Consider the following 25,867-nt stretch of genomic DNA (forward strand, 5'->3'; position numbering starts at 1 on the left):
AGATAAAATCAAACAGAACAGACCGACAATATACAGGCTGCAGTGGAAATGAAGGCCAAGAACGTGGATCAAGAAGGAGCCTATATATAATAAGCCCATAAGCACATGGGCTTATAGTTGTAGGGCTTTCTGCATCAGTGCCATTAAGATCTAGATGACTGCAGTGTGATAAAAGCCACGGCTGAGACTGGCCTCTTGCGGTAAGACTGGAGACAAAAAAATTAAGTGGAGTTGTATCTTATAATGGAAACAAATACTGCAGACATCATTGAGGGGTAGATGACTTTGCTTCTCTCTGTTTAATAGATGCTGTGAATGGGAGCGAGCGAGTGGGAGGTGCAGTGCCACCTGCTGCTCAGAACTTGGAACAACTTGGAAATATATTGCATTTGACATGGCTAATTTCAATCAATGGAACAAAACATTTCTCATCTGCAATCCTCATTAAAAATTCATACCCAGGCTATAAAGCTGTTTCATGGTGTTGTGATTTCTACATTTAATTGGCTATGAAAGTCTAATGTGCATCATAAGAGTTGTCATTAATTGATAAATGACCACATTAAACTTATAGACAACTTTAATTCTTAATCTGATCTAATCATCTTTAGTCAGGGCTTCATAATGGATCTGATTTATGCAACAAGCGTTACAATTTGAAGACAGAAATATGAACTACTAAACGTAAATGTTTGCAGAGGTCTATACTACAAAGTTAGGTATAAATCTTTATTGGCCACTATACTACCTAAATAATTGCTGTATTTGCAATTGGTTGATTTCAATTTCAAGGCAGTTGTGCAGCCTTATTTATCTAATCCAGGGTTGTCCAAACCTTTTTCACGAGGGCCATATATTGACATACATATAAGGCATGGAGGGCCACAGATCGGTGGTCAATGCATTCAAACATTCAACTGCGTGTATTTAAGAGAGGTTTAGACCATTCCCCACACTTTTATTTAGGCTTGGAACCATAATGCCAGCTCAGTCTCACGGTAAATGTTATTTTTTGAGGTTTTAAAGCAGTACTTGAAAACCACAATTGCAAACTTTGCTGCCTCCAAGTCGGAGGCACAATACACACTAGTGGAATCACGAAGAAGAAGCTAACAGGCTAATGGGCAAGGCTAACTGCGGGGTAGCGCCACTTAAATAGTGTTTACAGCCAAGTTTAATTGTAATTGGATGTACAATATCCCTTTTTCCCTTTTCCTTTTCTATCAGTGTAGTATTTACTCTCACGGACAATTAATGAGTAAAAAAACACGACATGCTACAACACCTGCAGTGGCGCTTATGGCCTCTAGGGGCATGAGTTACTTAGTTCTGCTTTAATTATGTGGAATTATCAACATTGCAGTAAAATGACCTTCTCTGGCGATGTGTGGCAATAAAACAAGAAGCCTGAGGGCCACCAAAAATTGGTCTGAGGGCTGCACTTTGGACATCCCTGATCTATTCAATTGTTTATATAGTAAGTAAGCAACTCCCAGACTCAGCAAACACAAACTATTCAGAGCTATGAAGGAACATTCTTGATCTCAAATCAACATTTTCCCGGAAAGAATCCATAAAAGTCTGCCGTCATGGTGTTGAAAATAGGCTTAAAATATGGATTGGCTACACTTGACCGACAAAGGGCAGCAGAGTTTCTCCCAGGGGTCAGATACAACAAGTGAGAGGCTCTAAGGGAACGTAAATATTGTCAGAGTAAAGCTGGGGGTCCACATCGGATCCCGACTTAAGACTTCCGACACTTCCTCCTCCATTCATTACGAGCTCTTTATCGCGCACCGAGAAATTCCTGTTGAAAAGCACTCAAAGCATTTCTCACATTGTTGTTGCCCTCATGTAAGAGCAGCGTGGAGTAACAAAGGCCCCGCCGGGTTTGGTGTCGAGGGGGTCGGACCGGTGTAGGGGAGCGGCTTTTTCAGGAATTCCATTGTTTCTTGTATTGTAATAATATTGGCCATTATAATATGAAGCTATTTGTCAAAGTTGGCCACTAAATCTTCGTCGCACACAGGGTAGGATCAAAGGAGAGAGATGTAAGAGACGGGCCACCTGTAACATAAAACGCATAATCTGCACTTTGCAGGTGATTTGAAGCGTTAATAATGCCACTATTACACTCCTGAATGCAGGCAAACTACTTTCTTCAATTACAACAGATCTCAAACCTTTTACACCAAGTACCACCTCACAAAATACCACCAGACCGAAATGAAATCCTCGCTAAATCAAGTGTTAAACAGGGTTAATCCAGGACTAAAGTGTTTGCAAACACGTCTAATCCAGCGACCCCTGCCCCCTTCTACCTCCAAATACAGGACTAAATACATAATATAATGTGTTTGATTTACGTTACAGAGTTACTGCTGAAATGTCTAAAGCAGGACAAGAGTTTTAAATAAAAAAAAACAGTTTAATAATGCATTCAAAATTCATCATATTTTCTCGGCACTAAGTGTAATAGCTCATGTTGCATTTTAGGACTCCGGCTCAATTGTTTACTCTTCAGACTCTAAATGCATCATAATCTGAAAGTAATTCTCAAATGCTTTGATGTGTGCCGGCATTAAAAGCACTTCAACTCAGTCTGCCCCAGTGTCTAGGTGAGTTTTTGTGTGGTCTCTGAGCGGCTGCACTACATTCCAGCTCGTCGAGATCGCACATTACGCCAGCACAAAACCACCTTGTGTGATTTTTGGCTCCTGTTGGCCGTACCGTATCACAGAGATCTGCTAAAAAGCATTGGCATTGTGTGATCCAATGAGAGAAATGACATCAGCGTCTGGACGGGGTTTCCTGTTTTACTCGAGGTGCCAGTGGAGGGGAAACAAACTTGAGTAGCTTATATTCTTGGGACTGATTTCTATGATGAATGACCATATCTTGGTACTATTGTGACAGCTCATAAGGCACAGCTGGCTGAGTTTACATGCAAAACAAAACATTAAGCAAGAATTGACCGACAAATGGCCAATTAGCAAACTACAACAGCCTTTTTGTGACAACATGTTCGTATTAGTATAAAGTCAATATGCAATATATTTGATAACTGCTCCATTTTGGGTCACACACGGTTCAAGTCTCAGGGCTGAGCAGATGGAGCGCACCCTGGACAATGTCGAGAAGGAGACTAAAAACGCAAACTCATATCCATGCTCGGTTAAGGAGAACCGAATGCAAACAGAGTGAAGTGTGAGGTGCTTAGTAGCTGGTTTTGTTGGTGCTGCACGATTCCTGGACTGTGACACACTCACGTCAGCAGCCAACACTTCCAATGAATCACATGTGAGACAGAAGAGCAACACCACAGCACAACAGAACGCGGGCGTGAGGATATGCAAGACAGATAATAAAAAGACACAAAATTGATACTTAAACACCGCGCTGAGTCTGTTTGTCAGTATGATACGGTTTACGATGAGAGGTGATTCAGACCATCAGCCTGGCCCGACATCTGGAGATGGGGCACCCACTGCTCCTTACAGTTACCCCTTTAAAGGGACTAGACAGAGTTTAAAAATGTTAAAATTATGTATTTCCACCCCGATCTGCTACAGAAATGTCCTAAAGTGTAGAATGAGCCCAGACCTATTCACCACACCTGCCACTAAAAACCTGCACTGTCACTCACAAAGGTGTTAATTCGGGTCCAAAGTGCCGTCATGCACAAGCTTAATATAGAGACTGCAGTTACGTGCAAGACCAGAGGTGGCAGTAGAGAGTATGGAAATGTCAACTTCTATCTAGTCCCTTTAAAGATGGGTCAAATGCAGAGGACACATTTCCCTATGGGGACAATGAAGTAACCTTATGACATTTACATTAAGATTCGTCAAAATAATTACGGGTTTAAATGCATAATACACTGATAAAATGTCATGGTACGCCCAAATAAAAATGAAATGTGTGAGCTCTTTTCAGCTTTAAAATGTCTAAAACACATGATGCCAGTTTGGGAATTAAAGCTGTTGGAAGGCTCAAAGAGCAAGGAAAAAGAGCATCACTGCCCGTTCTCCGAGCCAACAGGCCAGTGGGAGCCTCTTTATTACATCCACAGACACTCACTGTGTGTGGGTATAATGCTGTGAGCAGAGAGCTGTTGTCTTTAGTGAAAAACTTCAGGCCTGGCTGCTGCACAGAGCGGGGTGCACCAGGGCACAGAGTGACAATTCTGCAAGTTCATAGTGGCACAATGACTGCAGAGAAAGAGGCTTTAAGAGGCCAGTGTGCAGAGGTTTAAAATGACAGGTCATATTTCACAGTTGTTTTTCAGACTCTTCGTGCTCTTGCACGCTTGACCCAAAATGACAAAAATGACCAGCATGCTTCTAAGAGTAATAACCATCACATTCCTGTGCTCACACAACTCCCTTCAGAGCGATATCGTGACCGTACAATAAGACACTACTTTAATACAGCCTTTTATCAAACAAACAGTGAATGTCCTGCTCCAACAACAACACAGTGCCATAGTCAGTCTTACTAGTGAAGAGTGCCAGGTTTTTTAAGGTCATCTGTGACAGTAAAACACTGTGGTTTGTTTATAGTGTCTTCACTGACACGACTGTCTATTTATTGTATAGCACTGCACTGAGTACAGACAAAGCTGCCACTGTCTCGCACCAACAGCTCTGCAGTGATAAAACAACAGTCACAGCAGCCATATCTGTAATGTTTAAAACCACTGCCGCGCTACATATGAAAAAAATGTCCTTTATTATTGAAAACTCCACTTGGGAGCCAGAATCTGATGGCTGACCTTGGGCTGGATTCTCAGGCAGAGCTCTATTAATAGCCACAGCACCAAAAAGAGCCGGACTCCTAAGTCAGCAGGCCCTGCTTTTGGGCTTTGGATGGAATGGGCATTTGATTAGAAAGAAAAACAAGACTCCTGAGGTGCCTTGTAACTCATGCCAGTCAGCCGGTCTCTAAGCAGCACCCCTTCCTGACATAATAAACCCAAGCTAAGCAACTCTGGGCTCACTGCTATAATAACCCTCATGTAATCAGGTTATAGTTCAAATCTAGTTTAATTGACTTGGTTTAGTTACACAGAGAGTTGGTTCAGAATCAAGTATTTTGAACTATGAACAACAACTTTAACATCTACGTACTGCCTCAATGAAGCTACTCATCAAAATTCCCCAAAAATATCCAAAGAGGCCCTAAATGTTCTATTTTAAATATTGCACGTATCAAAGGACATGCTACTTATTATGATATAAAGCCAGAAGTTGAAGTGGCAGCATTTTGTGAAGTTCCATCTTTTGAAATCCAACCCAGTCATATGTTACGGGTTAAGCAGATATCGACTCCCTGTGTTCCTCTACATTATGGCACATTCCTCTGCAGCAGAAATAGGCGTCAGGCGGCGGACAGTCTGTGGCAGCAGGTGAGGTCACAGGTCAAAGTCACCGAGCAGTTTACTACAGATCTGTGATGGGACGAGCCTCAGGGGGTCCCAAAACATGAAAGACGCAGCGGAAGAAACACTCAACAGAGAAACATCGAAGATAAACAGGCCAACATGTGTTCCTATAGGACCAAATACTAATCTCCAGAGGTACAGTATCATCATCACTCTACAGCAGGGAACTCCAACCTGTAACCACTTCCAGCCATTTACAAGTCGCTCCCCAAAGGCTCTTTACATTTCTATGCGCTGGGTTTTTTGATTGAAATTTTAGATGCATTTTATTTTTAAATGGATTTTAAATCTTCAAACATTTAGATAAATGTAGTTAAGTATAAAGAGTGGACTAAACTCTTTAATTGTGTGGACATATCTTCACTCTCCAGGATGAACCTCACATAATGACAGAGGTGGGTAGTCACATTTACTCAAGTACATGTACAAGTGAAGTATCTGTACTCTTACTTGAGTAAAATAAAACAGTAACTAGTGACTTGTGAGTAAATCTTAATTTTCACACACAAAATAGATGCATTTTGTGTTTTGTAACTTAATTCTTTATAATGATTTCTTTTTTTAAGTTTATAATGATTTTCCTTTTTCAATTTTCACATTAATTCAGGTTTTGTTTCTCATAATTTACGTCTGGACTGAATCATAAATCAGACTTTTTTTCCTCAAACAGTTACTCAATACTCACAGTAAAGTAAAATTTTCTCATCGTACTTTTTCACTCTTGAGTAAATATTTCGGTCACTACTTTTTACTTCTATTACTTCTGAGTGAAATGATTTTAAAGCAGCGTTACTCTTACTCGAGTAAATATTTTGGCTATTATACATACCTCTGCATAATAATTATATAGTGTCTTTGAAGCTCTCTACCATTTATGTAATGTAAGAATAGCTCAGGGATAGCGCTGCACAATATATTGCCAATTTATCGTTATTGCAACATTAGATTGCACAACATCGCAAGAAGCCACAATATATCACAAAAACACTGAGGTTTCCCTTTACACTCACATTCATGGATTTTGAAACTCACTGTGTTGAAACGGTGTATCACCATTGCAATAGTCAAGACATTTTTCAGATACAGCAAAAAGTGACTATTGTGGCTCAAAATTCAAATGTTCCTGAAATAGCTTTATGACACTACTAAAGCAATACACAGTGTCAAAGAATGTAAATATTTGCACTGAGCTTTATTGTATCCCAGTGGAGTTTGGTTGACCATAACATCATTGCTGCTTGTGTGAAGGTCAGGAGTTACATGAGGTGTGACTCTTGTCCCAACGCTGCGGTAGACCTGCTGTGGTTTCCTTTGGCTTTGTCAGAAAAACATTTGGACAAAAGAGTCGGATTTGGGGAAAAAAGGTTACAGACTTCCCCAGGGCAACCTGCGAACCGATTTAAAACACCGGATGTTTTTTGGTGAGATTCAAATGTTTTTCAACACAAAAATAAGGAAGCCATTAGCTGCTCGCAGTGTCTAATTACTAAGGCCAGGTCTATAAAACAGTCAGTAATGGGCATCAGCGTCATGTGTCTTCGTAACCACTTAAAACAATAACATAGATGCTGTAATTAACCCTACCTCACACGGAGAACTGTGAATGCATGCGCCGTTTCAAAGCCGTCACTCACTTCGGCACTCTATATTTTAGCAATTTACTTAATACGTTTGTTGGGAGGAGCCGCCAATTATGAACACACAGAGATGAAAAGGTATGAAAGAATGATGAACAACAGGCTCCTGTCTGATACAACGAGACATGTTGTGGTTAAAGCTAAATGTCTAACTTTATTCTTAGTAACACATACACTGTTGAGAAGAGGCCAGTTTTTACATGTGCACCAGCCTTAAAGGGATATTTCAGGATTTTTGATATAGGGCCTCATTTCCTAGTTGTCCAGAGTGTTGTTGGAGAGATTTCTGAGGATTCTTTTTTTTTTTTTTTTCATGCAGTCCTTATATTTGAGTTTAGTGGTGCTAGGCTAGTGCATGTATATGGTAACTAGTAGCCTGCATTAAAAATCTCTTCAAAATCATGGGCAAGTCCTCCAAAAGTTGCCATATCTGATATGTAGAAAGAACCTTTGTGAATTCCATGTGTAGTAATGCAGCCCCAGGTAAACAAACTACTGTAGTCTGGTGCCTCAGGTGCACTGTGCTTGGGTCAGACTGTTTTTAATGCAGGCTACTAGCTACCATAGACATGTGCTAGCCTAGCACCACTAAACTCTTCAAATATAAGTACTGTATGAATTAAAAAAAATATGTCTCTCCAGAAATCAATAACACTCTGGAACAACACTGGATAACTAGGAAATGAGGCAAAAATCCTGAAATATCCCTTTAACCACTTGACTATCAGCTGCACTAGTTCCATTAAATGAAAACCAAATTGCCTCAATACAAAAGATAGAAAATAATAAATGAAGATCAAAATAAGACCAAAATGTAACTCTGATTTAGACCAAAATGGACCTTTTGCTTGTTTTTTGTTTCAGGTTGTGTGAGAAAATAATGTCTTGTGGCTTCTTGCAAAATGGATATTGTGTGACCTAATATCTGCCGTCCCCTGTGAACAGAGACGGCAAATGTGTTGTAAGTTGTGCTTCACTCACAGAGATATTACACATATTATTAGAAACTAGAAGGTCAAATGAGGCATCACACTGGCATAATATGTGGGAGCTTTCCAGTCAGTAAACTTTGAGATTTAGGTATGCCTAATTGGAGAAAATAACCCTTACCCTAATCCTAGCCCTAAGGTGGCAGATAACAGGTTAACTTTATCCTTAGAAGCACATGCATTGGTGATGAGGGGTGGACACGCATGAAAACAGACACTGCGGAGTGGAGACCAGTCAAGACGGCAGGTTTTCTTTAGAGATTTAAATGGGTAAAGCTACAAGAGTGAACCTGACATTCATTACTTAACCACAAGACTCTGGATAATGTGAATAATAGATGGTGCTATTTCTGTCCACACAAAGCTGGGTGTGTGACATGTGAAAGTTTCCACACTGACAGAGTAGTAAATATTGTTGAATGAAAGGGCCAAGCTGCGGTTTCGTTCCAGGCTCCTGTTTCAAAAGGTCCGCCTGCGACCCGATACAGTTACCCATACGCCCTGTGTCTAAGGCCAAACAAAGAAGCAAACACAACGGCTGCTGCCTATAAACCGCACCTGGTCAGTGTCTACTATTCCGGACTAACCCGCAGAGCTCTGGCATCTACCGTCCAAGGTGCAATGTCAGCTGACTACGCCGTCTAAATATTGTGGTTATGACTTAAAACGACTCCATTGACTTCTATCTATCATCGTGTCACAGCATGCCAACACATTCCACGCTTTACTTACACCCAAGTGCTTAAATGTAATGGAAACGTCTGAAAAATGGACAGGTGTAGTCCAAAGTCATTCGTAACACATGCCAAATCTTCACAGGGATGACTTTATTAGCACATTTCACAGCTTTCAGAGAGCAATACTGTCACTGTGATATAAACAACAACCAGCTAGTTCACGATCATTAGATTGCTTTATAATTAGATAATCAGCACACAACGTTCTGCTTTAACAATATAGTGAAAACTAAACACATTTCATTGCAAAAAAAATTAAACTACAGGGTCTAAACCAGTGGTGGGCAAGTTAAAAATTAAAAATTGGAATATATTCTATATTAGTGATTACAGCTTTAAAAATGTAATATGTTTGTATTACATATTTGAGCTACATTTGACTATTTTTTGGCAAAATATAAACGTAAAAACATAAAAAAGTAATAATGCCACCGAGCAAAAGTGCAGTCAACAATTTCCTTTTCTTTATTTTCCCCCATTCTCTTGTGTTTTGTTTTTGACAACATTAACTACACGCAACTGCAGCTCCAATACACTGCATTCTGTTTAGGGGCATTTTTTTATTGCTCTGTTTTATTGCCTTGATGTTTGGTGCAGCCCTATGAGGCGACTTCTGTTGTGATATTGGGCTATACAAAACCATTAAACTTGAAACTTGAAACTTTTTTGTTTATACATTTAATGCACTTCTAACTTGAGTAACTTGAACTGTGATGACTATTATATTCCCATATTTTGTTTCAGTAATATGTTATATTCCTTAGATACGGAAAAAGGAAATATATTTTTGTAACTCGTTACTTTTGTCATACGTTTATTGGTTTATTTGGTCTCACGCTCTCACACTCTCACTCATTCTGGCTTATTGTACATGTTTTTAGTGGTAGGGGAAACTGGAGTACCCGGAGGAAACCTACGCAGACACGGGGAGAACATGCAAACTCCACACAGAAAGGCCCCGTCCAGGTGGGAATCAAACCCGGGACCTTTTAGCTAACCACTGTACTACTGTGCTGCCACCCCAACACTGGTCTAAACTCCAGGGTTAGCAGCTTTTAGACACAATCAGACATGGAGACAAGAAATGCAGTTGTTTTTACCAATTACCAAATGCAAAATAACTGCATCCTTTGCTGTTTGCTAATTGCCCCATTCAAATTGCGATTTATCACATCACAATGAATGAAAATAAGGAACTCAGCTGTTTCTACTGACTGTTCCTAAAGCAAAAGCTGTGCCTGAACATGACAAGACAAAGAGGCATTTCCACAGGGGATTTAAGCATCCTTCAGTCCATCCCGCGCCTGATCTACTCATCTCTCCTCGTCTTCCTCGTGGCTTGCCTGGCATTTCCTCTCACTGTCCGGCGGCACAGTGGGAGCATCTGGAACTTGTTTTCTTAGGGGGAGTGGACCGGGTCGCAGCTGAGAGGCGCGCTGGTTCAGGACACACAGAGCTGTCACCATGTTGTAAACAGAGTACACAAGCGAGGACAGGGGCTTACAGCTACATCAGGGGCCAGTGTGAGCTTTGGTTTCATCACAGCAAAGGGCTGAAGGCGAAGTCATACGGGTGAGACTATGAGGAGAAATAAAACGGAGTTGCTGTTATAGATTGTTAGATACAGTATGAGGAGATCGCAACAGAAAAGGAAAGGACTTTATTTATAGAGTAAGAAAACACACACTTTATCAGATTAAGTCATGTGGTTGGCTGGCTTTTTAATTGTCTTGCATTAAAAAGGGAATAACGCGACAACGTCTATTAAACCATTTTTTTGACACAAATTTGTTCAGAAATCCACATGTTTTAGTAGTTTATATTTCTGTTTCTGTGAACTGAAGCGCTTAAGTCTGCTGAAAACTTTAAAGGCAGATGATAGGCCCTGGAAAGAATAAGTCAACTTTGAAGACTGTCCCGTGCCACTTCACCAAAGGCAGTGAGTGTATCTTCTATCAGTCTGATGTTGCCCCGAGATAGGACCAAAGGAGTTTGTTCCCAGAAGATCCGAATTGAGATCAAAGCCTGGCAGAGGTCAGGCCACGTGCTGTCTGACAAACATCATCCTGCTGATACAGTGTCTATAGGGGTTTACTGCAGCACCACACGTCCACCTGAACAACACACAAGGCCTCCTGGTTGAGACTGACTCCAAACATCTTTCTTTATCTTAAAAAATGTATAAAGGATGGCCACAAAGCTTTGCAAACTGGGTAGTATCCATTTAGTCTCCAGATTGTTCTCACTGTAATGCTATGACAAACCACTTAAGGGTAAAATGAGCTGCTAAAGGCAAGTTACTGTATGTGGGCAAACATCGCTGTACATATTTTTAGCAGGCGCTTGTATTGTAGAGGGATGACTAAACCGCAGAATGAAAACTGAGCTGTCCCAAAGCGGAAAGGATAAGGAATGCACCGCAGATACCTAGAACATATGATTGTACAGTGAAGTCCTGATTTTACACAATGTTCTCTCATATTGTGCAGCCCTATACAGTAAACAATTAGATTTTTAGACAAATTAGGGGTGGTTCGTGATATTTCTTCTCTACCAATCTCTACTCTATCTCTACCAAGTCTTGACCATAAGCAAAAATGACTGTTTGTACTTGGTGTTTTGCAAAGCGTCAGCAGTGACAGGCTTTCGGTGGGGGCCATGGGAACTGGGCTGGAATTATTTATAGCCGGTGATGGACTATTCGGGGGCCACTTCTATGTGGCTTTAAAGGAATGTGTGGGGTCACCCTCGGACCAAAAACTTTATAGAGTTTGGGAGGCTTGCTCAGACTGACGTGGGCCATCTGCAGAAATGAAGACATGGGCCAGTTGGCTTAGTATGGTGCGCATGGGCCCAGCAGGGACAGGAAGAGAGAGGGGACTGCAGGAAGTCGGGATGTTAAAAGAACGACCAAATAGGGCTATCCAGCCAAATGACCCAATCATTTCAGACGTGGCTTTTCATACTGTTACTGTACATATTTTTGAATGAGAAAAAGCTTTTCTGGATAATATTAGGTTGACAAAGTATTGCACATTCTCAAGGTCACATGGGTCAGCCTATATACCAACTATGGGCTGAGTGATCCAGGAAGTGTAGCTCTTTATAGTTTATAGAGCAGGGGCAGGCAAGTGAGCTTAGTGGAAGGCAGGGATGTGCAACAATACTCAATAAAATCAAATTCAAAATCAGACGAGACTGAGACAGGGCCAAAAAATAGAGCTTGTATTTTTTGTTCAGTTGAACAACGTATCAAACCGTGACTAGAGTGAATCGTTGCATTCCTAGTGGACGGAGGGTTGATTTTCTTCCTTGTCAAAAGACTAGTTTCCAAATCTCCAAATTATGTCCCAAAGTAAATCACCACTTTTCCAAAATCCCAGTTTTGCACATTATACAAATGGTAAATGGTCACATTTATATAGCGCCTTTCAACCTATGCTATATGCTTCCTCTGTTAAATGGGCTACAATTAGCTCATTGGAGATATTTACTATCCTTTTTCTTCAGGGGATTTTTTTTGTGCCAATGCATGTCTTTGGACAGCGGTGCACAATATACAACTTTTGGTGAAACCACAGTAAAAAGTAATGTCGTTTTTTATTATCACAGTGTATTATTATTATATTGTAATTGGCTATAAAAGTTCATATAGTGTTGCCTTACTGTGGAAAATCTTACGCTCTCGTCTCGTGCTCAAGACACATTCAACAACTCACGTTACAAGCTGCGATCATCTTTCACCATTGCTTAAAACATCCTCATATTCACTAAAGTGTTGTGCGCCTGCTCCTTAAGCCAATTGTTTGTCTTTACATCAAACTGCAAAGACTCAGTGGCCCGGCTGTCAGTGCAGGGCAAACCCAGCGGCTATAAGCACAGTGACACAGTGCTCAGCTCAACTATGTCATTACAGCCCAGTACATGCCGGGATATTAGGGACACTATTCAGTCCGCACAGAACATTCATTGAGGTATCATACACATGCAGTAATATGAAGCAACCATGCCACGCTACATCAATTGACAGGTGCCAAATGACTTGTCCCAAATACAATTCCCTGTCTGTAAAAGACTGAAGAAAAGGGAATAGATAAAAAGTGTGTGATATGAAATTGAGAACATAAATGTTCTTTAATTTAAGATTTTTCTTTGGAAATAAGGCATCTGATGTGTAAAAAAGACAAAAATGCATACATTTTGAGGGACAAAATGTTAAGATGGTAAAGAACCATATTCAAAATTCTAGGTTTCTTTTTGTTAAAACAATAGGCACACAAATGTACTCAGCTGTTTAGTCTCTGACAAAACTTCACTGAAAAGAACAATACTACTGAAAAGAACAATACATAAAAATGTATATTTAGCCTATGGGATAAAAAAATCAACAAATCAGGCCAGGATTTAGTTATGAACAATAAAGAAACCTGCAAAAACCTCCACATTGATGACGTTTAGTTTTGCAGTGTCACCTTTAAAAACTTCCAGAGCCAAGGTGATCTTGGCACAGTCATCAATCACACCCTTCACATTCACAATGCTAAATTAAAATTCTTCTGCTCCTTTAACCACAGTCAAATGTCAAAGGGTGTGTTAAATATGCATTCTGCTCTTCCAGTTCTTAAATCAATTCACTTCAATGCATCAGCTCACAAGCAGCAAATGAGAAAAACAGACAACTGCACGATGAGAGAATACGCTGGAAACTGGCATCAGCTGCAGTCACTTGCTAGCCAAGCTAATAGCCTAATAAACTTCAAGTATAGACTGGATAGGTTTTTGCTGCAGTGGTAAGAAAGCACAGGATGCTAATGGCTAGTTGAGCAAAAGCCACAGTGGAATGTACAATGTGCAGCAGCGAGGAGGGAGTTCACGCCCACCGTTTTTATGGAGTTTAGATTACTCTCTGACATCACACTGTCTGTCAAAAAGTGAGGTTTCAAGGCAAATTAAGAAACAAAGGAAACCAAAGCCACCATTTTATTTAACCACACCCCAGGCCTGAATGCTTTAAAGCAGCGGGGTGTGGGCACAGGGCAAGGACACGACAACTATGCCAACCTGGTTTCGGTAATTGGCCTCTTCCGGGCTGCACCGAAATGTAATGTTTGTTTGTGTTTGATGAGAATAACGTAAAGGGTGTGGTGTGAAGAGCTAAATTCATGCATGACCCAGCTCGCCGTGTTAGCCTCTAGAATTATGGCAGACCAATAGGTTGCTCTTCAAAGTGTCGAACTTTCAGATGGAGGGCAGTGGCTTCTACAACTCTAGAGGCAATCGTCACTGTTTCCAATCAGAAAAGGTTGTAATGTTGACACAGATCATTATTTGTCCGTAATAAGGCAGAATTCAAATTGATAAAATCGTGATAAAATCTGTGGTCAAGCTCAATTCCACTGACCACAAAAAGGACACACGCTCTTATGTTGTTGATCTGCCTTTAGCCTTAACTGCAGCACGCATTCGCTGTGACATTGCTTCAATAAGCTTCTGCAATAAGGCTCCAGTGTTGCATTAATTTTTCACTAAGATCTTGTATTGATGATGGGCGAGTGGTGACCATTGCACAAAGCCTTCTCCAGCACATCCCAAAGAGTCTCAATGGGGTTAAGATCTGGACTCTGTGGTGGCGAATCCATGTGTGAAGATGATCTCATGCTCCCTGACCCGCTCTTTTGCAGTGTGAGCCCCATGAACAATGTCATTGTCATCTTAGAATATGCCTGTGCCATCAGGGAAGAATAAATCCACTGACGCCCAAACATCCTAGTCATTCAGGGTGTTCGGATTGTCAGCTGCAGCAACCCCAGATCATAACAGTAACAACAACCATGTAAGTAAAAACAAATGTATCAACATTCATTATTAAAAAAGATTGATCAATATGAGGAATGTCAATTGACAAACTATCAAGTGTGTGTGATTGAAAAATGTCACCATTTGTCGACACTGTTGGAAGAGAATAATTTCCCTTAAGCTCATTTGTGCAAAAATAAACAGACGGGAGATTACACGCCTGTGCCAGTTTAATGCGGATAGGCCGAGTAATTAAAAAGATATTAGCATAAACCAGGTCAAAACATCGAACAAGCAAAAAAAGGCAAATTCTACCGCAGAGTTCTCCATCTCAGTGTTAATCTATGGGCTTCTTGGTATGATGTCACGTGAGCACAGCCGAGCATTGAGGCTGCCTGTCCACATACGCTGCCGCTTTGTCACATGAGCTTGGAATGCTGCTACTGAGGAAGGAACCCGAGGCTCGTCACACCCACAACGATCCACTCTATCTCCACCCGTTTGTGAACTGTTTGGGCCTTAAAAACAAACACGCCCCCTTTCAATGCGCTCTGCCCGGGTCAAACACAGCTGTGGGCCAAGTAAGCAGTGTCAAAGTGGGATGTCTGTTTTGACACAGAAGTGACAGGGTGCAACTCCTAGTCAGGTGAGAGAGCAAGTAAATGATGCGCCTCTTGAACTAAATCATATTTCGCAAAGAGCCGTGTTGTTTACGGAAAATAATCGCCCTACTTAGACATGAGCAATATATCGTCTATAACAGAGGTTCCCAATGATTGCAGGTTATAAGAGATAGTCTTTGAGAGATACAAATAATCACAAACGACGGGAAAATTAATACATGCGCAGAAACCACTGAAATGTCTGTGTCTTGTATTTAAATTTAATAGCCATTATTGTTGTTTTGATACATTTTGGACAGTGGAGACCCAGCCTGTCTCCAGCACGTGCTTAAAGAAAAAAGGTATTGGAACGTCTGCTCTATAAGATAAAAATTCATGAAATTGTTGTTTGAAAGAATGCGAAAACACATCATCAAATACATCGTAAATGACAAGAAACAAACAAAGAAAAGCTGCAAAAACTGCCCATGAAAAGCAAAAGTAAAAGACATTTGCAGCGTGATCTTAACAAAAGGAGTAACATCGCCCAGACGTCATAAACTTTACTACACACCTTGAACCTGTATAATCACTAGCCTTTTAACAACTACCGGCCTGACCGAAATTTCTCACCAGTCAAAAAGTGAATACAAAGGCGAAAAGATGACACGCCGGATTGATCAGATTCTCCGCTGCCACTGGGAGTGAAAAGAACAAGAAAGACGTGAATTTAAGACACGCCTGTTCACGAAATGTAAACTCTCAGGAGTCAAGTCCAAAAGACACATGCTCTACATAGACCCAAAATGAACTATTGAGTTGTGTTGATACATAATTTCTCCATGATTGATGCAAAACAAAAGCCAACAGAGTATAACACAACATCCTCATTTCAGATAATCAGAGCCTTCACTATTGACCTAGTTCAAAATCAGCCTCAGCGATGGGATTAAAGTCCAGTTTCTTACCTCTTCATCTGGACAGGACAGCGATTGATCCAAGGAACAGTGCAGGAACATAGAAGAAGAGAAGCATAAAGCGTACAGTTAGAAATAGACACACAGTTCTGAAGTACAGTATTTCTGGACAATAAGTGGCACATCGGTGACCTCTGAAAGAGTTTTGATTAAACAGTGTTGACATTTGACCAACATACACGGCCTGATTGGGGGTTTGCATGCTTCAAGGATTGTCTCTGTAATGCTGTTCAAAGGTACACCCTGCTGATGTGTATAAAAGGCTTCTGGCAGCTTTGTAGGTTTACTGTAAGACATGTTAATAAATCGAGGCAATATGGCATTACAACAACAGTAATGTCTGGGTTTTTGATTATATGGAAAAGAAAATTATAGAGTGGACATGACAGGTTACTATCATTACTTAAGTTTGATGGAATAATACATGTGATAAGTATTAATTTTGTGTTGCCTGAGTTGAAAAGGTTCTCAAAGTTGCTTACTTCACACTCGGTAGCAATAAACTAGTATTGTATCCACAGCTGCCCCCGGCCAGACTGACAGATGCGAAGCTGCCACCAACACTCACTCACACAGGCAAGGCAGCTGAAGTGTATTGCCCCAGGACACAACAACAAACAACAGAACGATTATAAGATGAGTCCCTCTACCATTTGAGCCACTGGAATTTTTTTGATGATGTTTTTGTTCTTAAATGGGATTGGAAGAGGGAAAGCTATATATTTCACTATGGAACTGGGAGAACAGTATAGTTGTGCCTGTCCAATATGGGAAGTGAAGTAAGAAACAACACAAACAATGACGATCAATGTAAAACTATGCAAGTAAAATTTTATGCACAATCCATATCATTTTAAGATTGTGTTAACTACAGTATGTTCTGGTGAGATGGATAGGATGCCCTTCCTATGCTGGAGTTTGCATGGCATATTATAAATAATGATGTGGAAGCTTCGGTTTACAGCGGCAAAAGGAGAGGTAGAGACTCAGGACTCGAGCCACAGCCTGAGCTTTCGATGTCCTGCATATGGACAATCTATAATGCATGAGCCGTATGTTGCCAGTGCTCCTTTAACCAGCCCCGCATCACTAACATCACTTCGAATGCACTTTGATGATGACAACTGGGCGAAATGCAAATAAAGCCCAGGAAATGTTGACAGACTTGATGCCAACTGAAATCTCCCCAAGTTAGCAGATAAAGCTGTCATTACGGACTTATGGGACATTGAATTCCACGGCTGTCCTGTAATGTCTACTTGCTTGAGTTGCTAATTTTTCCTGTGGTTATACTCTGTTGACCTACATGCAGAGGTCTTCCTGCCAGTGATGCTGGAGGGAGGCCACAGACAGACAGCAGTGGGGATGGTAGTCTGTCCACAAGGTTTTCCCTGAAGGAATGTTAGCCGCTGCTGACTGTGCCACCCATAATCTCCCTACTGGGCACTACCGCCACCAACTGTGGAGTGGCATTGCATTGTGAAATCTCTTACTCAACAGGCTTGAAATCCAGTATGTAGATGTAATGCAGTATTTAACTACCAGTAATGTAAAATGCAAAGATTGGAGAGGTGCCTGTGGTGTTTTTTGGTTTATAATCTAATCCCGTCTATGATAACATGTCAGAGTAGATGAAGCAAATAGGTCATGCATGAGCTCTAATGTGCTGACTTTGTAGTGACATACAGTAGAAACAGTAAGATAGACCCTAAACTACCTGTAAAAGACGTCATAAGTGCAAATGCACAGATGGAAGGAGCAGCAGGCACCGTTTATCGACACACTGTCTAGAAATAGTTTAGTGTGGCCAGTCCTGGTACCACTCTTGCATAACTGCGGAATTACACCCCTGCTGCTGCTGCCGTGTCCCGTGTGTAGCGGGGACTGCGAGGCTTTTAAGAGATTTTCCTTCTGCAGAACTACGCGTACCCTGTGAATTTTGCAGTAGCCCAACTTCAAGTCACATTATCAACGTTACGTGCGCAAATGCGTGATCCAAACGCACTGACATGCCAAGAAGAATGGACGAGATGACCTTAAAGTAAAAAGCATTAAAAAAAAAATGCAAAACAGGTCTAATTTTGTGTGGGGTTTTGGTTGGCAGAGAAGATCAACATCCCACATGCACTGACACACATGAGGAGAGCACAAACACTCACCGTGATTGAACATTGCGGAGCGAAACCGGTTGTTGCTAGAAAAATGGTCCATCTTCAAACTTCCGACACGCGGCGAAAACCCTCCTTCACCACGGCTCTCTCTCGGTGTATCCCTTCAGTCGTGCGTCGGTCCGAGCAGCACTACGGTGAAGTGACTGTGAGTGAGCGCAGTGTCTGACCGGACAAACCCGTCCTCTGTGCGCGTGTGAGCTGAGTGATGTCACCACGCAACTGCGACGCTCTTGCTGCGGAATCAAAACACAAGCACGTGGACAACATGAAGAGGAGGTCACATGGTTCCCTGATGACCACACCTGTCTTCTCTTGATTGCACCGCCATTTGTACCCTCCCGCTCTTTTTCAATGTGGCCAATAAAGTTGCATTTGTCCAATTGGCTGCATAGGGAATTATAACATGTATGTCATTTAAAGTGAATATAACACATTAGACACATTTTTTGCTAAAACATAGTTAACACAATAATATATAGGATTTGGCGAAACATTGTACCCACTTTTCTTTAGTTTGCCCATTTTTGTGATGTTTATAGTTCCACTTCCTTATTGGACTCTGACAGGAAGTGACATAGATGAAGGACAACAATTTTAAACTGTTGCCGTGCCAACCAGTCAATGGGACATGAGTGAGTCAAAACTGCTATGGAACTTTACCTTCATCTTTGTCACTTCCTGTCAGGAGCTTCAAAAACTAAAAATAACTTTTCTAATAACATTTCTTCATGAAAATTGCTGCTTCACTGAAATAAAATGATAATTATGCAACTGATGCTATCCGTCTAAATAAGTCATGTTTTCATGCACTTTAATGTTTTATGCACTTTGGCCTGCCAAGTGTTGTAAAGTGCTCCAGAAATAAACCTTGATTGATTGACTGCAATTTGCCTTAATTCCCACTCTACCCTACGCTCAACAAGTACAACATTGGGTATCCTATAACTTTCTGGATTGGAATATTTTGCAAACTATAACTCAGAGTTAATTATGCAACTGAAAAAAAAGGTGATATTTGTGGATATTTGATCTTGTAGTGACCTAGTGACTGTATGGGTGGTCCGCATGGCGCTTTTACTTTCCATCACAGTGGTCTCTTGGACACTCCAGGATCAATGGTTTGGACCCACTCACCAGAAAACCTACAAAACAATTGATCCTGGAGCGTTGTAGAGACCACCATGATCGAAAGTAAATTTGCCAGGGTCACTCATACAGCCGCTGGGTCACTACAAGGTCAAATATGCACAAATATTAAGTTTTTTTTTTCACATAAAAAGTTGCATAATGCACTTTTAAATGTAGATTTAGTTTGAAAAAAATCTTAGATTTTATTTACTAAATTTAAGACAAAGTTAGTCGACTTTGCATTTATGATATTTATTATAATCACATTTAATCAAGGTCGTCTGTTTCATGGAGCTTCTCCCACAAGAACAAAGCTCGGAGTTGTCTTTGGCAGAGAATTTACATGATTTGAGGCTCTTTCAGACTCAGTGAAAGTGTGGATGATTTTAAGTCTCTTATTTTCATTTCTATTTAGTGTTATCTTAGTTGACGAAAATATCTGAGCCACAGTTAGTCACAGTTTTAGCCTCATGAAAAACTGTGAATTTAGTTTTAGTCCAATTGAAGTCAGCAAAAATATCACTTTGACTAAAATTATTACTTCAGATGGAGATTAGCCTTATGCAAATCAGGCAAAATTAAAGCACCAATGTTTGACTTCAATACGTATTGTCCCATTCAAATAAAGTAAATGACCTCTAAACGGGAAAATGTATGACAAATGAGCTACAATGAGGAGAATTTGCATTACACTGATATATACATTAGAAGTGTCATAACTAATACACCACACAACAGCATTAATTGTAAGGAGGAACAGATTTATTTCCAGCTGTGACAAAGACAAAACAGTGACCTCCTCAGAGTCCAAATGTTTAAGATTAAAGTGCAGAATTGTTTTTCACAGCTTGTGTAAAACTTAAATAAGACAAAAAAGTTTAAAATAAGTCTGACGCTGGATATCTGGAAATATAAATACACAGATTACAGAACAAGATGGAATCTCCAAAAACATCAGCAAAAAAAAAAAAAAAATCAATTCTCTGGAGTCAGGCTTGCACATAATGGTAGATAAAAAGAAAGCCATGTTATTAAATCGTTGGCAAGGCTAGCTTACAACAAAGGCACAGCATTGTTCAGAGGTAACAATCCTTTTGCAAAGAAGTGCTGCGGTAACATTCTCAGCGATCATGGGGCACATCCTCACAGACACTGAACATGCATGGCGTGGCTCGGACAGGAATGAAAACGACAGAGCCACTTAAGAGGATACACAACCGGAGAGGGCACAGTTTTAGAAGCAGAAAGGTTTATATTGTCATCAGTCACATGCTTTATGATTCTGTAGTTACATTGTCCTTTTGTACTCCAATGAATATTTCAGCCCTGAGCCAAAGGTGTGATGTGTAAAGTGAGTTCTTCATGAACAAAGTAGCATGTACAGCATTGTTTACATGGGATCAGTGTGCAGACAGCACTCAGTAAAAGAAATCACACTCTCTTGGAAGCAAAGACCAGCAGCACTGCTTTTCTCTCTCTCAGAAATGCTTTTTTTTTCATGGCAAACGTAGTGCTCACGAGCGGCCTGCTGGTCCAAAGAGGGTGGATTTCCAGAACAACTTTGCAATTAAAGGCTCCATCAGCGTCTTGTATTTAGAAACATGAACTGATACAAAATGTCTTCATCACAAGTAGCAAAAAAGTGGAAATAAACAAACATGGCTATTTCCAGCCGTTTGGAAGTATAGTGCAAATAAAGTACCCAACTCTATAAAAGTGGCTGTACGTAACAAATGCTATGTTTTTATTTTCCTTTCCAGTCCAGTTTTCTGTGAACATCCTGAAAAAGCTGAACATACAAAGCCTGCCCATCATGCATCTTGTCAAGACACCAGCAGGGATTTTACAAGGCATCCCCAATATTGAAATGAAAAGGTGCAAGAGATCAACTTAAAAGTGGAGGAGATGCTTTCTGAAGTGTAGCGTGTTCGTGCGTGGTCAAAAAGTGGTTCGGAGACAAATGTACAGTGGTATTTACAGAATGCAAAGCAGAAAGGACTGTGGACAGATGGAGGACACAAAGGCCAAGCACTTGCTGCCAATGTTTTGAAAATCATGTCAGGATGATTTGCTCTAGGAACGGCCCTAATTTTTTACTGATTAAAAGGATTTCGTTGAGCAATAACTCGTCTTCTCCATCTTACACGCTTATTATAACATATCCATGAAAACAGTTGTCTATTGTTTTTGCAAAAAAGAAGGCATTATTTTGGGGCTGATGACTGAAGTAATATGGCTCCACTAAAAGTATCTCCTGCTGCCTGAATAAAATTACTTTTTCTCCCGTGTCAACATTTCTCCTTCAGCCGATTGCCAATAAAAATATGGCAATGTATTATATGTATATAAAATATGTCTATCAATGTACAGTATTTAAAACATTTACAATGTTGCTGGCTATGCTTGTTGTTACAATAATGAAGGCATGAGATTACAGCTTTTTAACATTGGAGACCTATCCAAACATTTGTACCTACTAGAAAAAGTACGATTGCTACAGAAAAAATGTGAAGGTATCAGTGCTGGTAAAATCAATGCAGAATCTCAGCATAATGTACAGCCATACAGTAACAGTATGTGAGCTATTTAAAGCTTTAAAGAGTCCCTAAATGTTGAGTGTGGGGAGCGTCCATTCATTTCCCTCTGTGGCACCAGTGAAGCCCCTGTCCTGTTATTTATCCAGTCTGATAAACAAGCCAAAAACGCCACCACCAAAATACCCACACACAGCACGACGCAATATAAAGAGCTTTAAGAGAAGGCTTCATATTATGATTCTTGTTTCTGCCTTTGTGTATATACTTTTCATTATTACAGAAATGATTCTACAGAGATGGTGTTTTTACATGTCCGCCATAAAGTTTTAAATTCTTCTGGTGCTCTGGTGGCTTTTTGGACCCCCCCTGAGACTTCTTAAAAATCCTGAGCCTAGGACAGCAACATCCTCAAATGAAGAGAGGTCCCCCCTTTCTCTTTGAGACACTACACCCGCCAAACAAACCAGAGCAGGCCAATACAGCGTAGCCCTTACTGGATAAGCACACACGGCGACAGCGCTCTGTGCAGATGGTTATCCCTTATCTAACGTCCTCATCAGCCCACCCTTTTCCAGATCTACTCGGGCTCTTCGGGGCTGTGCAGGCCGTTCTCGGAGCGTGTGACACTGTGATTGTCCCAGAAGGCCTTGTGCAGCTGCTCCAGTTCAGAGATCAGAGGCAAACCCATGTCCAAGTGCATCTGCAAGTTCTCCAGCAACTCTTCCAGTTTGGTAAAAGCAGGTCTAAAAACAAACAAAATAGGAATATTAGAACATACATTACATTTACATTACTTTGAGTTGCAGAATAAATGTCTTACCGTTTGTCTGCATCGAGGTCACAGCAGAGAGCAGCTAAAGGAAAGAAAGCTTGGGGACAATCCGGGGGCCAGTAATGTTCCAGGAAGCCAGAGATGTTCAGTCCAAAATCCACAGCTCTTGGTAAATAGTCTGGGTCAGCGTTGACTCTTCCTATTATCTGGACAAAGACGGAAAGATAAAGATCAAATACAGTTGCAAAAGATGACAGAGGAGAGCAAGCAGAGCCCCTGACGCAACTAAAAGTTTGCTGACATGTTGAAAGCTTCATAGTCCAGAACAGACAGTCAGCTTTTAGCCAATGAAAGAAACTTATGACCAACAAAAATATATGTATTGTTTCCTACATATAACAAAGAAGAAATTACTGTATTTGTAGATAGAGTTTCTTACCTCACAGAGCATAATACCAAAGGAAAATATGTCCACTCTTTCATCGTAGCTCTTTCCTGCACAAGAGAAAGGATAAATGCTTTAGACTGTGGAACACGTGAAATTCTATGCATGATTATGAATAGTCTTATACCGTGAATCATTTCAGGAGCCATCCAATAGGGATTTCCCACCACGGTGTATCTCTTCCTGCGATCTGGCTTCTTCAGACCTGACAGTTTCCCCTTTGACAACTCGTGCTTGTCCTCCACCATAAGACGTGCAAGGCCGAAGTCTGCTACAACAACTGTATTATCCTGTGGGCAAGCAGAGTAAAGCACTTCATATACATAAGCAAAATCACACTTGAACACTCGAAAAGTGGGTAGCATTACAAAGATCTTTTGTTTTCCAAAGTACAATGCCCCACAGTTCAATAAGCTCTGAGTTATGTGTTACTCCACTGATGTTTTAAGAACGCTTGGCATGCTTCAGCTTGGTGACAAAGATCTTTATGTCTGAACTGTTTGTAGATGGGACATGACCTAATCTTCAAAGAAAACAAGAGTAAGTCTGAACGAGATCTTACCTCTCGGACCAGGCAGTTGTGTGAGTTCAGGTCCCGGTGGATTATGTTCATGGAATGCAAATACGACTGCAATGACAGACAGACCGACGTATAACTAAACAGTTCAGTTACAGAAGAGGGGGACACATGAAGAAGCTGTTATTCATGGCCTTGACCCATGAACAACAGCTTCTTCTCAAACACAACTCCCCTGCCTCTTTTCAAAGTCTTTTGGTGTGGTCTACCAGTCAAGTACAGCAGCTTTTTTGTATTGTTTTTGTATCAAGAGAAAGACTGGGTTGAAATACTGTGCACTGGCGGTCCTCAAATGGTGTGGCTTTAGGATTTACCTTTAACCTTCATTGTAAGCCATAACCCAAATTAACATATGAATTTCAACTTAAACTTAACCTTTGTATCAAAACATTAAGCAGTGCGTTGCATTACATTATAACATCAATATACAAAAACATATTTGGCCCCAACCAGCAGTTGAGAACTATTATTGTTTACTGCAAAGACAGGCGGTTTTATTGTACTTTGACCAGTAGATGGAGACAACAATGTAAACATACACATACATACATACCGTTCCTTGTCATTTTCAAGAAACTAGATTTAAATTAGATAACTAGATCATTTGAGAGTTTTGTAGATGAAAGATAACTCACCATGCCTGCAGCTATGTCCTTGCCGAAGCTCACTCGTTGGTTCCAGGGGTAGTTGGTATCCTGTGAGAAGTCATGATAATTTTGAGTAACAGAATATTGGTTAGACAGTGTTGTGCATTAAACAGCTCCTCACCATTTTCTTAATAATGTCCCTCAGAGTACCTCCCTTTATGTACTCGGAGATGAAGTTGAGTCGCTTGTCTTTGTAGAGAACTCCGATGAACTTGAGAACATTGGGATGTTCAAGGCATCTCATCACTTTTACCTGGAAAACAAACAACATTGATTTATCTTTTGCAGTAAAGTTTTGCTTTTTATTTACAAATTGATTTGAAAGCAGCCTTTGATGTTGCCTGTACTGTTTTTCTTTTGCTTTACCAGATCTTTGCTATTAAAGCACACAAAACAAGCAGATGGTTTGACTCTGGCCTTCAGTCTTCAATCATGCACAGTGTGGTTAGAAACAGCTCTTTTAACTTATGGTCAAATTACAAAGTGAAGTTTTTTTTGTTCACCCTTTAAACATATTAGTTTATGTGGCAACCATGTGGATCCCATTTCTGAAAGTATTGGGGGTGTTCACCGTATAATTTAAAGTCAATGAACAACCACCCACTACCACTTAATGCACCACAGAATCCAGTCAGATTATTTCATTCAACACTGTGATGTCCACCTTAATAAAAACAAATAATCACCTCTTTAAGGAAAGTCCGCTGAGTTTCATCGTCAAAACGAATCAACTCCTTCATGACCATGACCTCCCCAGTCTCTCTATGTGTGACCTTCAACAAGAAAACAGTATTTAGTCAGACCAAGTTGAATGGCGTAGCCAATGCTGCCATCTTCTGGACATTGTGAATATTACAACCAAAATGCTATCCATGTGTAAACTCAACTGTACCTTTATGGCCTGCCCAAAGCATCCTTTGCCTAGTACTTCCCCATGAATGAGGTCAGATGGGCGGAAGATGCGATGAGTGCGATTTGAAACAACTCGCAGGGACTCAGAGCGGTTCATGTCCTTCCTTTGGGACATGGGGGAAGCTGCATTGCTGGAGCTTGGTGATTTGTCTATGCTATAGCTCCGCCTAGAGGACAGTTTGAAGAAAAAAAAATGAAGTTGAGCTAAACGCAGCATAAAGGTTTTAAATGATTGTTTGTCTATGACTTACGTGATGATACGTGATCGAATGTTGTTGAAGTCGGTGTTTGGGGGCTGTGTGATGGGCATAAGGCCTGGGCCGTCTGGGAAAGGACTGGGCAGTGGTCCATCCACCTGCTCCTCAGCATCTGCAGAGCCATTCTGACTGTGAGGGTCGTGCTCAATAGTGAGCTGAAGCAGTCGGCTGGTCTCTTGTATCAGCAAGTCAATCTAGGAAAAATATACAGAATGAATTAATATTTTTATTGAAACCTTA

At 40.7% G+C, this 25,867-nt stretch overlaps 1 protein-coding gene across 2 annotated transcripts in view; it reads right to left on the reverse strand.

The window, feature by feature from the left end:
* Positions 1-20,350: 20,350 nt before the first annotated feature.
* limk1a (LIM domain kinase 1a) overlaps positions 20,351-25,867 on the reverse strand; it is a 30,485-nt gene continuing 24,968 nt past the window's right edge. The window contains exons 7-16 of one of the 2 annotated variants that reach the window (XM_079574231.1): positions 25,622-25,821; positions 25,351-25,537; positions 25,145-25,231; positions 24,580-24,711; positions 24,447-24,506; positions 23,797-23,862; positions 23,362-23,524; positions 23,229-23,284; positions 22,838-22,995; positions 20,351-22,760 (exon numbers count right to left, since the gene is read on the reverse strand). In XM_079574231.1, the coding sequence (XP_079430357.1) occupies positions 22,595-22,760; positions 22,838-22,995; positions 23,229-23,284; positions 23,362-23,524; positions 23,797-23,862; positions 24,447-24,506; positions 24,580-24,711; positions 25,145-25,231; positions 25,351-25,537; positions 25,622-25,821 (1,275 nt within the window). In that variant the 3' untranslated portion in view covers positions 20,351-22,594. The remainder of the gene's footprint in view (positions 22,761-22,837; positions 22,996-23,228; positions 23,285-23,361; positions 23,525-23,796; positions 23,863-24,446; positions 24,507-24,579; positions 24,712-25,144; positions 25,232-25,350; positions 25,538-25,621; positions 25,822-25,867) is intronic. The other variant, XM_079574232.1, reaches the window with a different exon arrangement.

The sequence above is a fragment of the Gobius niger genome (genome assembly GCF_951799975.1).
Source record: "Gobius niger genome assembly, chromosome: 1".
Classification (NCBI taxonomy): domain Eukaryota; kingdom Metazoa; phylum Chordata; class Actinopteri; order Gobiiformes; family Gobiidae; genus Gobius; species Gobius niger.